The sequence below is a fragment of the Oncorhynchus mykiss genome, chromosome 21 (genome assembly GCF_013265735.2).
Source record: "Oncorhynchus mykiss isolate Arlee chromosome 21, USDA_OmykA_1.1, whole genome shotgun sequence".
In the NCBI taxonomy this organism is placed as follows: domain Eukaryota; kingdom Metazoa; phylum Chordata; class Actinopteri; order Salmoniformes; family Salmonidae; genus Oncorhynchus; species Oncorhynchus mykiss.
The window spans coordinates 10,983,092-10,996,260 of record NC_048585.1 but is presented as its reverse complement, the minus strand read 5'-3'; the positions used below and the strand labels follow the sequence as shown (position 1 = coordinate 10,996,260).

At 53.4% G+C, this 13,169-nt stretch overlaps 1 protein-coding gene across 5 annotated transcripts in view; it reads left to right on the top strand.

The window, feature by feature from the left end:
- The window catches only part of LOC110518048, a 182,617-nt gene that overhangs the window by 90,209 nt on the left and 79,239 nt on the right, over positions 1-13,169 (top strand). For all 5 annotated transcript variants that reach the window (XM_036956855.1, XM_036956857.1, XM_036956856.1 and 2 more), the window contains one exon: positions 6,770-6,865. In XM_036956855.1, the coding sequence (XP_036812750.1) occupies positions 6,770-6,865 (96 nt within the window). The remainder of the gene's footprint in view (positions 1-6,769; positions 6,866-13,169) is intronic.

The following is a 13,169-nucleotide window of genomic DNA, read 5'->3' as shown; positions in this document are numbered from 1 at the left end:
ACATGCGTGCTGCCACTGTCAACCACATTAATAGATCTGTCTCAAACTGTCGTTCTAACACACAGGATGTTAATTCATACCGTTTAGTTTGGATCCAATCTTTTAGGACTAATTCATTTCTTACATTTTACCAATGTGGGAGAAATGAAGACTGGGTATTATAAAACGGACCCTCCCTCCCTCCCTCCCTCCCTCCCCAGGGCATTAGAGGGACCTTGTGACAGATACTTAAAACGGGATCAAATACATATTCCAGCGTTCTAGTTCGATGTATAACAGGATTGGCCTAAAAGTTGGCCTAAAAAAATATACATTCAAGTTTATATTCCTATCTATTCTACCGCAATTTAAAGTGCAAAATAACATTTATAATTCTATGTATTTCAAGGTAATTTAAAGTTTAAAATACCATTCTATTCCAAGTTCACCTGGAGTTCATTCTCAGTAATTAAATAGCAGGCCTTCTGCATTGCTGTTGGATTCCAAGTTCAGGCTGGTGTTGGCTCCATTGAGATAAGCAGGTGTGAGCTGGTAGGACAGAAGGCTGTTGAGAGGGAGAGATGTGAAAGCTGGAGGACTTGAACTCAAGTCAAGCAAAGAGAGAGAGAGAGACGGGCTATTCCAGGGTAAGAGTGTTGCTTAGACACATTTTAAAGTGAAAAATCTGGATGTCAAGCACAAATCAATGATGTCAAATTTAAACAAATCATTCACCTCTATGCACAAGGACTACATTTAACAACGTCCATGGAACATTTCACAAGAACACATTTACTTGAACAACAGGGCAGATGCAAAGTTTAATAACAGAATGATGGTTTGCTGTTGGTGCCGTCATTCTGTTACCAAACAGTACATCTGCATTGCTTGCTGTTCTGAGTTTCAGGCTGGGTTTCTGTATTGCACTTTGTGACATCGGCTGATTGTAAAAAAGGGCTTCATAAATACATTTGCTTTTATCTGACCTGTTCTCTCACACACATCCAACACGTCTTTGGCAGGTAGAGCACCAACACTTGTAGTAATTCCTATGACCCTGGAGGAATGTCCCGAATGTTGATAGTCTATTTATTGAATTTCTGAATGTTATATAATATCAATGGTTTTAGGTGCTGTTTTAGGCTGATAAAATCCCCAGTAGGGAGTAATATTTTAGGTGCTGTTTTAGGCTGATAAAATCCCCAGTAGGGAGTCATATTTTAGGTGCTGTTTTAGGCTGATAAAATCCCCAGTAGGGAGTAATGAGTCACTTATTATTTTATATGAATGAGTAACAAGTTATTGAACAATCGGAAGCCTCATGCTGTGCAATACTGTTACTTCTCCCTTTTGGCTGCAAAACATTTAGGACCAACGTTTGAATTTGTAGCTTGCACACATTCCAGGGGTGTGACACAGTGTCAGATTGAAGGGTTTGTACTGGAAGACCTTAGTAAACATGCCCTGTGTTTACATGTCTTCTACCGCCGGTTGACCCTCCCCTTGTATTATTTGTATTTCTTTTACTGACATTCTTGCACTGGACTCATATATACACACACACTCACAAGCATATTAACACCACACACACTCACACGCATATTAACACCACACACACTCACACGCATATTAACACCACACACACTCAAACAGACACACTTTCACACCAGGGTCACATTATTTTTCTCTGCGTTGTTGGGAAAGTGCTCATAGGTAAGCATTTCACTGTAAAGTCTACTACACCTGTTGTATTCAGCATTTCACTGTAAGGTCTACTACACCTGTTGTATTCAGCAGTTTACTGTGAGGTCTACTACACCTGTTGTATTCAGCATTTCACTGTAAGGTCTACTACACCTGTTGTATTCAGCATTTCACTGTAAGGTCTACTACACCTGTTGTATTCAGCAGTTCACTGTGAGGTCTACTACACCTGTTGTATTCAGCAGTTCACTGTGAGGTCTACTACACCTGTTGTATTCAGCATTTCACTGTAAGGTCTACTGCACCTGTTGTATTCAGCATTTCACTGTAAGGTCTACTACACCTGTTGTATTCAGCATTTCACTGTGAGGTCTACTACACCTGTTGTATTCAGCATTTCACTGTGAGGTCTACTACACCTGTTGTATTCAGCAGTTCACTGTGAGGTCTACTACACCTGTTGTATTCAGCATTTCACTGTGAGGTCTACTACACCTGTTGTATTCAGCATTTCACTGTGAGGTCTACTACACCTGTTGTATTCAGCAGTTCACTGTAAGGTCTACTACACCTGTTGTATTCAGCAGTTCACTGTGAGGTCTACTACACCTGTTGTATTCAGCATTTCACTGTGAGGTCTACTACACCTGTTGTATTCAGCATTTCACTGTGAGGTCTACTACACCTGTTGTATTCAGCATTTCACTGTAAGGTCTACTACACCTGTTGTATTCAGCAGTTCACTGTAAGGTCTACTACACCTGTTGTATTCAGCAGTTCACTGTAAGGTCTACTACACCTGTTGTATTCAGCATTTCACTGTAAGGTCTACTACACCTGTTGTATTCAGCAGTTCACTGTAAGGTCTACTACACCTGTTGTATTCAGCAGTTCACTGTAAGGTCTACTACACCTGTTGTATTCAGCAGTTCACTGTAAGGTCTACTACACCTGTTGTATTCAGCATTTCACTGTAAGGTCTACTACACCTGTTGTATTCAGCAGTTCACTGTAAGGTCTACTACACCACTATTGAACTATCTATCAGTCTTATGGCTCGGGGGAAGAAGCTGTTCAGGGTGAACTATTTATCAGTCTTATGGCCTGGGGGAAGAAGCTGTTCAGGGTGAACTATTTATCAGTCTTATGGCCTGGGGGAAGAAGCTGTTTGGTGAACTATTTATCAGTCTTATGGCTCGGGGGAAGAAGCTGTTCAGGGTGAACTATTTATCAGTCTTATGGCCTGGGGGAAGAAGCTGTTTGGTGAACTATTTATCAGTCTTATGGCTCGGGGGAAGAAGCTGTTCAGGGTGAACTATTTATCAGTCTTATGGCCTGGGGGAAGAAGCTGTTCAGGGTGAACTATTTATCAGTCTTATGGCTCGGGGGAAGAAGCTGTTCAGGGTGAACTATTTATCAGTCTTATGGCCTGGGGGAAGAAGCTGTTCAGGGTGAACTATTTATCAGTCTTATGGCCTGGGGGAAGAAGCTGTTCAGGGTGAACTATTTATCAGTCTTATGGCCTGGGGGAAGAAGCTGTTCAGGGTGAACTATTTATCAGTCTTATGGCCTGGGGGAAGAAGCTGTTCAGGGTGAACTATTTATCAGTCTTATGGCCTGGGGGAAGAAGCTGTTCAGGGTGAACTATTTATCAGTCTTATGGCCTGGGGGAAGAAGCTGTTCAGGGTGAACTATTTATCAGTCTTATGGCCTGGGGGAAGAAGCTGTTCAGGGTGAACTATTTATCAGTCTTATGGCTCGGGGGAAGAAGCTGTTCAGGGTGAACTATTTATCAGTCTTATGGCCTGGGGGAAGAAGCTGTTCAGGGTCCTGTTGGTTCCAGACTTGCTGCCGTCTTGGGGAAGCATGTATAGTTCCCTCACGGTAACTTGTCTCTTCAGTTCCTCTGAGTGTTTCACTGTAGATGTGATGATGACGGGTACGGTGTCATTACTGACTTACTGTGATGGGTTACTACTATTTCTGCCTTTTTGTCTTTTTAATTGGATTTTACCTTGCTGTTTCGGGGCCCTTTTCTCCACTGAGCTTCTCACCTACGACGAGTTCATAAATGGCTAGTCCTAGATTATAATACTTTTCATATAATACTATTTTGATCATGTTCATTGCAGTTTGACATTTTACTGCAGTTTCTGTCAATTGGCATTAATACTTTTCAACCTGCCGTTTGTGAAACTGTCCAATAATGACGAGCTGATAATCATGCTAGCTACCGATCAAGTAGTCATCAGTGATACCACTAATTACGTTGTCCTGTGTGTTTTTAACAGCTGAAAATCTTAAGGGATCGCATTTCAGCGACGTCCTTAAATTGCTTTCCTCAAATGTCAGCGATGGCCTGTCTTGTAAAAAAGTCTGTCTGTCTTTGTGAGAACCTGTCGTCCTTCAGACTGGAAAGCAGTTGGGAATCAGTAAATTACAGTCTGTCTGTCTTTGTGTGATCCTGTCGTCCTTCAGACTGGAAAGCAGTTGGGAATCAGTAAATTACAGAGTCAGTTTGCGTCCCAAATGACACCCTATACCCTGCATTAATCTAGACCAGGGCCATTAGGGAATAGGGTGCCATTTCTGCATTACTCTTGACCAGGGCCATTAGGGAATAGGGTGCCATTTCTGCATTACTCTTGACCAGGGCCATTATGGAATAGGGTTCCATATGTAGGGAATAGGGTGCCATTTCTGCATTACTCTTGACCAGGGCCATTAGGGGATAGGGTGCCATTTCTGCATTACTCTAGACCAGGGCCATTGGGGAATAGGGTGCCATTTCTGCATTACTCTTGACCAGGGCCATTAGGGGATAGGGTGCCATTTCTGCATTACTCTAGACCAGGGCCATTGGGGAATAGGGTGCCATTTCTGCATTACTCTTGACCAGGGCCATTAGGGGATAGGGTGCCATTTCTGCATTACTCTAGACCAGGGCCATTGGGGAATAGGGTGCCATTTCTGCATTACTCTTGACCAGGGCCATTGGGGAATAGGGTGCCATTTCTGCATTACTCTTGACCAGGGCCATTAGGGAATAGGGTGCCATTTCTGCATTACTCTTGACCAGGGCCATTAGGGGATAGGGTGCCATTTCTGCATTACTCTAGACCAGGGCCATTGGGGAATAGGGTGCCATTTCTGCATTACTCTTGACCAGGGCCATTAGGGAATAGGGTGCCATTTCTGCATTACTCTTGACCAGGGCCATTAGGGAATAGGGTGCCATTTCTGCATTATTCTAGACCACGGCCATTAGGGAATAGGGTTCAATATGTAGGGGATAGGGTGCCATTTCTGCATTACTCTTGACCAGGGCCATTAGGGAATAGGGTGCCATTTCTGCATTACTCTTGACCAGGGCCATTAGGGAATAGGGTGCCATTTCTGCATTACTCTTGACCAGGGCCATTATGGAATAGGGTTCCATATGTAGGGGATAGGGTGCCATTTCTGCATTACTCTAGACCAGGGCCATTGGGGAATAGGGTGCCATTTCTGCATTACTCTTGACCAGGGCCATTAGGGGATAGGGTGCAATTTCTGCATTACTCTAGACCAGGGCCATTGGGGAATAGGGTGCCATTTCTGCATTACTCTTGACCAGGGCCATTAGGGGATAGGGTGCCATTTCTGCATTACTCTAGACCAGGGCCATTGGGGAATAGGGTGCCATTTCTGCATTACTCTTGACCAGGGCCATTGGGGAATAGGGTGCCATTTCTGCATTACTCTTGACAAGGGCCATTAGGGAATAGGGTGCCATTTCTGCATTACTCTTGACCAGGGCCATTAGGGGATAGGGTGCCATTTCTGCATTACTCTAGACCAGGGCCATTGGGGAATAGGGTGCCATTTCTGCATTACTCTTGACCAGGGCCATTAGGGAATAGGGTGCCATTTCTGCATCACTCTTGACCAGGGCCATTAGGGAATAGGGTGCCATTTCTGCATTACTCTTGACCAGGGCCATTAGGGGATAGGGTGCCATTTCTGCATTATTCTAGACCACGGCCATTAGGGAATAGGGTTCAATATGTAGGGGATAGGGTGCCATTTCTGCATTACTTTTGACCAGGGCCATTAGGGAATAGGGTGCCATTGCTACATTACTCTTGACCAGGCCATTAGGGAATAGGGTGCCATTTCTGCATTATTCTAGTCCAGGGCCATTAGGGCATAGGGTTCAATATGTAGGGGATAGGGTGCCATTTCTGCATTATTCTAAACCGGGGCCATTAGGGAATAGGGTGCCATTTCTGCATTACTCTTGACCAGGCCATTAGGGAATAGGGTGCCATTGCTGCATTACTCTTGACCAGGCCATTAGGGAATAGGGTGCCATTACTGCATTACTCTTGACCAGGGCCATTAGGGAATAGGGTGCCATTGCTGCATTACTCTTGACCAGGCCATTAGGGAATAGGGTGCCATTTCTGCATTACTCTTGACCAGGGCCATTAGGGGATAGGGTGCCATTTCTGCATTATTCTAGACCACGGCCATTAGGGAATAGGGTTCAATATGTAGGGGATAGGGTGCCATTTCTGCATTACTCTTGACCAGGGCCATTAGGGAATAGGGTGCCATTGCTACATTACTCTTGACCAGGCCATTAGGGAATAGGGTGCCATTTCTGCATTATTCTAGTCCAGGGCCATTAGGGCATAGGGTTCAATATGTAGGGGATAGGGTGCCATTTCTGCATTACTCTTGACCAGGGCCATTAGGGAATAGGGTGCCATTTCTGCATTACTCTTGACCAGGCCATTAGGGAATAGGGTGCCATTTCTGCATTATTCTAGTCCAGGGCCATTAGGGTTCAATAGGGTTCAATATGTAGGGAATAGGGTGCCATTTCTGCATTAATCTTGACCAGGCCATTAGGGAATAGGGTGCCATTTCTGCATTATTCTAAACCGGGGCCATTAGGGAATAGGGTGCCATTCTCATTTAGGATGCAGGCTAAATTACCGTGGAGAGTGAGTCTTTCTTTTTATCTACTGTACCTGCCCCTCTCCTGAAATGACCCTCAAGGCCTCACCCTAACTTCTCTCTGTCTCCCCCTCTCTTTCAGACCACACCAGTAAGGACAAGACGAAGAAGCAGAAGAAACACAAAGTGATGAATGAGATCAAGAGGGAGAACGGAGAGGTGAAGCTCCTTCAGAAAGGTATGTTGATAATGATGTGACATGGTTGTTTCAAATGGTCCCTGTTTAGTGTACCACTGTTGACCATTCACCCTGGTCCCTGTCTACTGTTGACCATTCACCCTGGTCCCTGTCTGTCTACTGTTGACCAGTCACCCTGGTCCCTGTCTACTGTTGACCATTCACCCTGGTCCCTGTCTACTGTTGACCATTCACCCTGGTCCCTGTCTACTGTTGACCATTCACCCTGGTCCCTGTCTACTGTTGACCATTCACCCTGGTCCCTGTCTACTGTTGACCAGTCACCCTGGTCCCTGTCTACTGTTGACCATTCACCCTGGTCCCTGTCTACTGTTGACCATTCACCCTGGTCCCTGTCTACTGTTGACCATTCACCCTGGTCCCTGTCTAGGTGTTGACCATTCACCCTGGTCCCTGTCTAGGTGTTGACCATTCACCCTGGTCCCTGTCTACTGTTGACCATTCACCGTGGTCCCTGTCTAGGTGTTGACCATTCACCCTGGTCCCTGTCTAGGTGTTGACCATTCACCCTGGTCCCTGTCTAGGTGTTGACCATTCACCGTGGTCCCTGTCTAGGTGTTGACCATTCACCCTGGTCCCTGTCTAGGTGTTGACCATTCACCCTGGTCCCTGTCTAGGTGTTGACCATTCACCCTGGTCCCTGTCTAGGTGTTGACCAGGGCTCAGTATAGAGAGTAGCTACATTCAGGGTTTCCTCCTTACTGTTGTACAGGCAGGATGCCTCCCCTAGAGCATCAGAACTGGAAACTGGTTAGGGACAGGAGTTTTACTTTACCTCATCACCTGACCAGGATAACTCCAGACCCGAGTTAGCCGTATAACCAGGGCCCAGAGTGGCAGGACAGGGCTGTAACCAGGGCCCAGAGTGGCAGGGCTAGGCTATAACCAGGGCCCAGAGTGGCAGGGCTAGGCTATAACCAGGGCCCAGAGTGGTAGGGCTAGGCTATAACCAGGGCCCAGAGTGGCAGGGCTAGGCTATAACCAGGGCCCAGAGTGGCAGGGCTAGGCTATAACCAGGGCCCAGAGTGGCAGGGCTAGGCTATAACCAGGGCCCAGAGTGGCAGGGCTAGGCTATAACCAGGGCCCAGAGTGGCAGGGCTAGGCTATAACCAGGGCCCAGAGTGGCAGGGCTAGGCTATAACCAGGGCCCAGAGTGGCAGGGCTAGGCTATAACCAGGGCCCAGAGTGGCAGGGCTAGGCTATAACCAGGGCCCAGAGTGGCAGGGCTAGGCTATAACCAGGGCCCAGAGTGGCAGGGCTAGGCTATAACCAGGGCCCAGAGTGGCAGGGCTAGGCTATAACCAGGGCCCAGAGTGGCAGGGCTAGGCTATAACCAGGGCCCAGAGTGGCAGGGCTAGGCTATAACCAGGGCCCAGAGTGGCAGGGCTAGGCTATAACCAGGGCCCAGAGTGGCAGGGCTAGGCTATAACCAGGGCCCAGAGTGGCAGGGCAGGGCTGTAACCAGGGCCCAGAGTGGCAGGGCAGGGCTGTAACCAGGGTCCAGAGTGGCAGGGCAGGGCTGTAACCAGGGTCCAGAGTGGCAGGGCAGGGCTGTAACCAGGGCCCAGAGTGGCAGGGCTGGGCTGTAACCAGGGCCCAGAGTGGCAGGGCTGGGCTGTAACCAGGGCCCAGAGTGGCAGGGCTGGGCTGTAACCAGGGCCCAGAGTGGCAGGGCTGGGCTGTAACCAGGGCCCAGAGTGGCAGGACAGGGCTGTAACCAGGGCCCAGAGTGGCAGGGCTAGGCTGTAACCAGGGCCCAGAGTGGCAGGACAGGGCTGTAACCAGGGCCCAGAGTGGCAGGACTGTAACCAGGGTCCAGAGTGGCAGGGCAGGGCTGTAACCAGGGCCCAGAGTGGCAGGGCAGGGCTGTAACCAGGGCCCAGAGTGGCAGGGCAGGGCTGTAACCAGGGCCCAGAGTGGCAGGACAGGGCTGTAACCATTGCCCAGAGTGGCAGGGCTAGGCTGTAACCATTGCCCAGAGTGGCAGGGCTAGGCTGTAACCATTGCCCAGAGTGGCAGGACAGGGCTGTAACCAGGGCCCAGAGTGGCAGGACAGGGCTGTAACCAGGGCCCAGAGTGGCAGGGCTAGGCTATAACCAGGGCCCAGAGTGGCAGGGCTAGGCTATAACCAGGGCCCAGAGTGGCAGGGCTAGGCTATAACCAGGGCCCAGAGTGGCAGGGCTAGGCTATAACCAGGGCCTAGAGTGGCAGGGCTAGGCTATAACCAGGGCCTAGAGTGGCAGGGCTAGGCTATAACCAGGGCCCAGAGTGGCAGGGCTAGGCTATAACCAGGGCCCAGAGTGGCAGGGCTGTAACCAGGGCCCAGAGTGGCAGGGCTGTAACCAGGGCCCAGAGTGGCAGGGCTGTAACCAGGGCCCAGAGTGGCAGGGCTGTAACCAGGGCCCAGAGTGGCAGGGCTGTAACCAGGGCCCAGAGTGGCAGGGCAGGGCTGTAACCAGGGCCCAGAGTGGCAGGGCAGGGCTGTAACCAGGGCCCAGAGTGGCAGGGCAGGGCTGTAACCAGGGCCCAGAGTGGCAGGGCTGTAACCAGGGCCCAGAGTGTCAGGGCTAGGCTGTAACCAGGGTCCAGAGTGGCAGGACAGGGCTGTAACCAGGGTCCAGAGTGGCAGGACAGGGCTGTAACCAGGGTCCAGAGTGGCAGGGCAGGGCTGTAACCAGGGTCCAGAGTGGCAGGGCAGGGCTGTAACCAGGGCCCAGAGTGGCAGGGCTGGGCTGTAACCAGGGCCCAGAGTGGCAGGGCTGGGCTGTAACCAGGGCCCAGAGTGGCAGGGCTGGGCTGTAACCAGGGCCCAGAGTGGCAGGACAGGGCTGTAACCAGGGCCCAGAGTGGCAGGGCTAGGCTGTAACCAGGGCCCAGAGTGGCAGGACAGGGCTGTAACCAGGGCCCAGAGTGGCAGGACTGTAACCAGGGTCCAGAGTGGCAGGGCAGGGCTGTAACCAGGGCCCAGAGTGGCAGGGCAGGGCTGTAACCAGGGCCCAGAGTGGCAGGGCAGGGCTGTAACCAGGGCCCAGAGTGGCAGGACAGGGCTGTAACCATTGCCCAGAGTGGCAGGGCTAGGCTGTAACCATTGCCCAGAGTGGCAGGGCTAGGCTGTAACCATTGCCCAGAGTGGCAGGACAGGGCTGTAACCAGGGCCCAGAGTGGCAGGACAGGGCTGTAACCAGGGCCCAGAGTGGCAGGGCTAGGCTATAACCAGGGCCCAGAGTGGCAGGGCTAGGCTATAACCAGGGCCCAGAGTGGCAGGGCTAGGCTATAACCAGGGCCCAGAGTGGCAGGGCTAGGCTATAACCAGGGCCTAGAGTGGCAGGGCTAGGCTATAACCAGGGCCTAGAGTGGCAGGGCTAGGCTATAACCAGGGCCCAGAGTGGCAGGGCTAGGCTATAACCAGGGCCCAGAGTGGCAGGGCTGTAACCAGGGCCCAGAGTGGCAGGGCTGTAACCAGGGCCCAGAGTGGCAGGGCTGTAACCAGGGCCCAGAGTGGCAGGGCTGTAACCAGGGCCCAGAGTGGCAGGGCTGTAACCAGGGCCCAGAGTGGCAGGGCTGTAACCAGGGCCCAGAGTGGCAGGGCTGTAACCAGGGCCCAGAGTGGCAGGGCAGGGCTGTAACCAGGGCCCAGAGTGGCAGGGCAGGGCTGTAACCAGGGCCCAGAGTGGCAGGGCAGGGCTGTAACCAGGGCCCAGAGTGGCAGGGCTGTAACCAGGGCCCAGAGTGGCAGGGCTGTAACCAGGACCCAGAGTGTCAGGGCTAGGCTGTAACCAGGGTCCAGAGTGGCAGGACAGGGCTGTAACCAGGGTCCAGAGTGGCAGGGCAGGGCTGTAACCAGGGTCCAGAGTGGCAGGGCAGGGCTGTAACCAGGGCCCAGAGTGGCAGGGCTGGGCTGTAACCAGGGCCCAGAGTGGCAGGGCTGGGCTGTAACCAGGGCCCAGAGTGGCAGGGCTGGGCTGTAACCAGGGCCCAGAGTGGCAGGACAGGGCTGTAACCAGGGCCCAGAGTGGCAGGGCTAGGCTGTAACCAGGGCCCAGAGTGGCAGGACAGGGCTGTAACCAGGGCCCAGAGTGGCAGGACTGTAACCAGGGTCCAGAGTGGCAGGGCAGGGCTGTAACCAGGGCCCAGAGTGGCAGGGCAGGGCTGTAACCAGGGCCCAGAGTGGCAGGGCAGGGCTGTAACCAGGGCCCAGAGTGGCAGGGCAGGGCTGTAACCAGGACCCAGAGTGTCAGGGCTAGGCTGTAACCAGGGTCCAGAGTGGCAGGACAGGGCTGTAACCAGGGCCCAGAGTGGCAGGACTGTAACCAGGGTCCAGAGTGGCAGGGCAGGGCTGTAACCAGAGCCCAGAGTGGCAGGGCAGGGCTGTAACCATGGCCCAGAGTGGCAGGGCTGGGCTGTAACCAGGGCCCAGAGTGGCAGGGCTGGGCTGTAACCAGGGCCCAGAGTGGCAGGGCTGGGCTGTAACCAGGGCCCAGAGTGGCAGGACAGGGCTGTAACCAGGGCCCAGAGTGGCAGGGCAGGGCTGTAACCAGGGCCCAGAGTGGCAGGGCTGTAACCAGGACCCAGAGTGTCAGGGCTAGGCTGTAACCAGGGTCCAGAGTGGCAGGACAGGGCTGTAACCAGGGTCCAGAGTGGCAGGGCAGGGCTGTAACCAGGGTCCAGAGTGGCAGGGCAGGGCTGTAACCAGGGCCCAGAGTGGCAGGGCTGGGCTGTAACCAGGGCCCAGAGTGGCAGGGCTGGGCTGTAACCAGGGCCCAGAGTGGCAGGGCTGGGCTGTAACCAGGGCCCAGAGTGGCAGGACAGGGCTGTAACCAGGGCCCAGAGTGGCAGGGCTAGGCTGTAACCAGGGCCCAGAGTGGCAGGACAGGGCTGTAACCAGGGCCCAGAGTGGCAGGACTGTAACCAGGGTCCAGAGTGGCAGGGCAGGGCTGTAACCAGGGCCCAGAGTGGCAGGGCAGGGCTGTAACCAGGGCCCAGAGTGGCAGGGCAGGGCTGTAACCAGGGCCCAGAGTGGCAGGACAGGGCTGTAACCATTGCCCAGAGTGGCAGGGCTAGGCTGTAACCATTGCCCAGAGTGGCAGGGCTAGGCTGTAACCATTGCCCAGAGTGGCAGGACAGGGCTGTAACCAGGGCCCAGAGTGGCAGGACAGGGCTGTAACCAGGGCCCAGAGTGGCAGGGCTAGGCTATAACCAGGGCCCAGAGTGGCAGGGCTAGGCTATAACCAGGGCCCAGAGTGGCAGGGCTAGGCTATAACCAGGGCCCAGAGTGGCAGGGCTAGGCTATAACCAGGGCCTAGAGTGGCAGGGCTAGGCTATAACCAGGGCCTAGAGTGGCAGGGCTAGGCTATAACCAGGGCCCAGAGTGGCAGGGCTAGGCTATAACCAGGGCCCAGAGTGGCAGGGCTGTAACCAGGGCCCAGAGTGGCAGGGCTGTAACCAGGGCCCAGAGTGGCAGGGCTGTAACCAGGGCCCAGAGTGGCAGGGCTGTAACCAGGGCCCAGAGTGGCAGGGCTGTAACCAGGGCCCAGAGTGGCAGGGCTGTAACCAGGGCCCAGAGTGTCAGGGCAGGGCTGTAACCAGGGCCCAGAGTGGCAGGGCAGGGCTGTAACCAGGGCCCAGAGTGGCAGGGCTGTAACCAGGGCCCAGAGTGGCAGGGCTGTAACCAGGACCCAGAGTGTCAGGGCTAGGCTGTAACCAGGGTCCAGAGTGGCAGGACAGGGCTGTAACCAGGGCCCAGAGTGGCAGGACTGTAACCAGGGTCCAGAGTGGCAGGGCAGGGCTGTAACCAGGGCCCAGAGTGGCAGGGCTGGGCTGTAACCAGGGCCCAGAGTGGCAGGGCTGGGATGTAACCAGGGCCCAGAGTGGCAGGACAGGGCTGTAACCAGGGCCCAGAGTGGCAGGGCTAGGCTGTAACCAGGGCCCAGAGTGGCAGGACAGGGCTGTAACCAGGGCCCAGAGTGGCAGGACTGTAACCAGGGTCCAGAGTGGCAGGGCAGGGCTGTAACCAGGGCCCAGAGTGGCAGGACAGGGCTGTAACCAGGGCCCAGAGTGGCAGGACAGGGCTGTAACCAGGGCCCAGAGTGGCAGGGCTAGGCTGTAACCAGGGCCCAGAGTGGCAGGACAGGGCTGTAACCAGGGCCCAGAGTGGCAGGACAGGGCTGTAACCAGGGCCCAGAGTGGCAGGACAGGGCTGTAACCAGGGCCCAGAGTGGCAGGGCTGGGCTGTAACCAGGGCCCAGAGTGGCAGGGCTGGGCTGTAACCAGGGCCCAGAGTGGC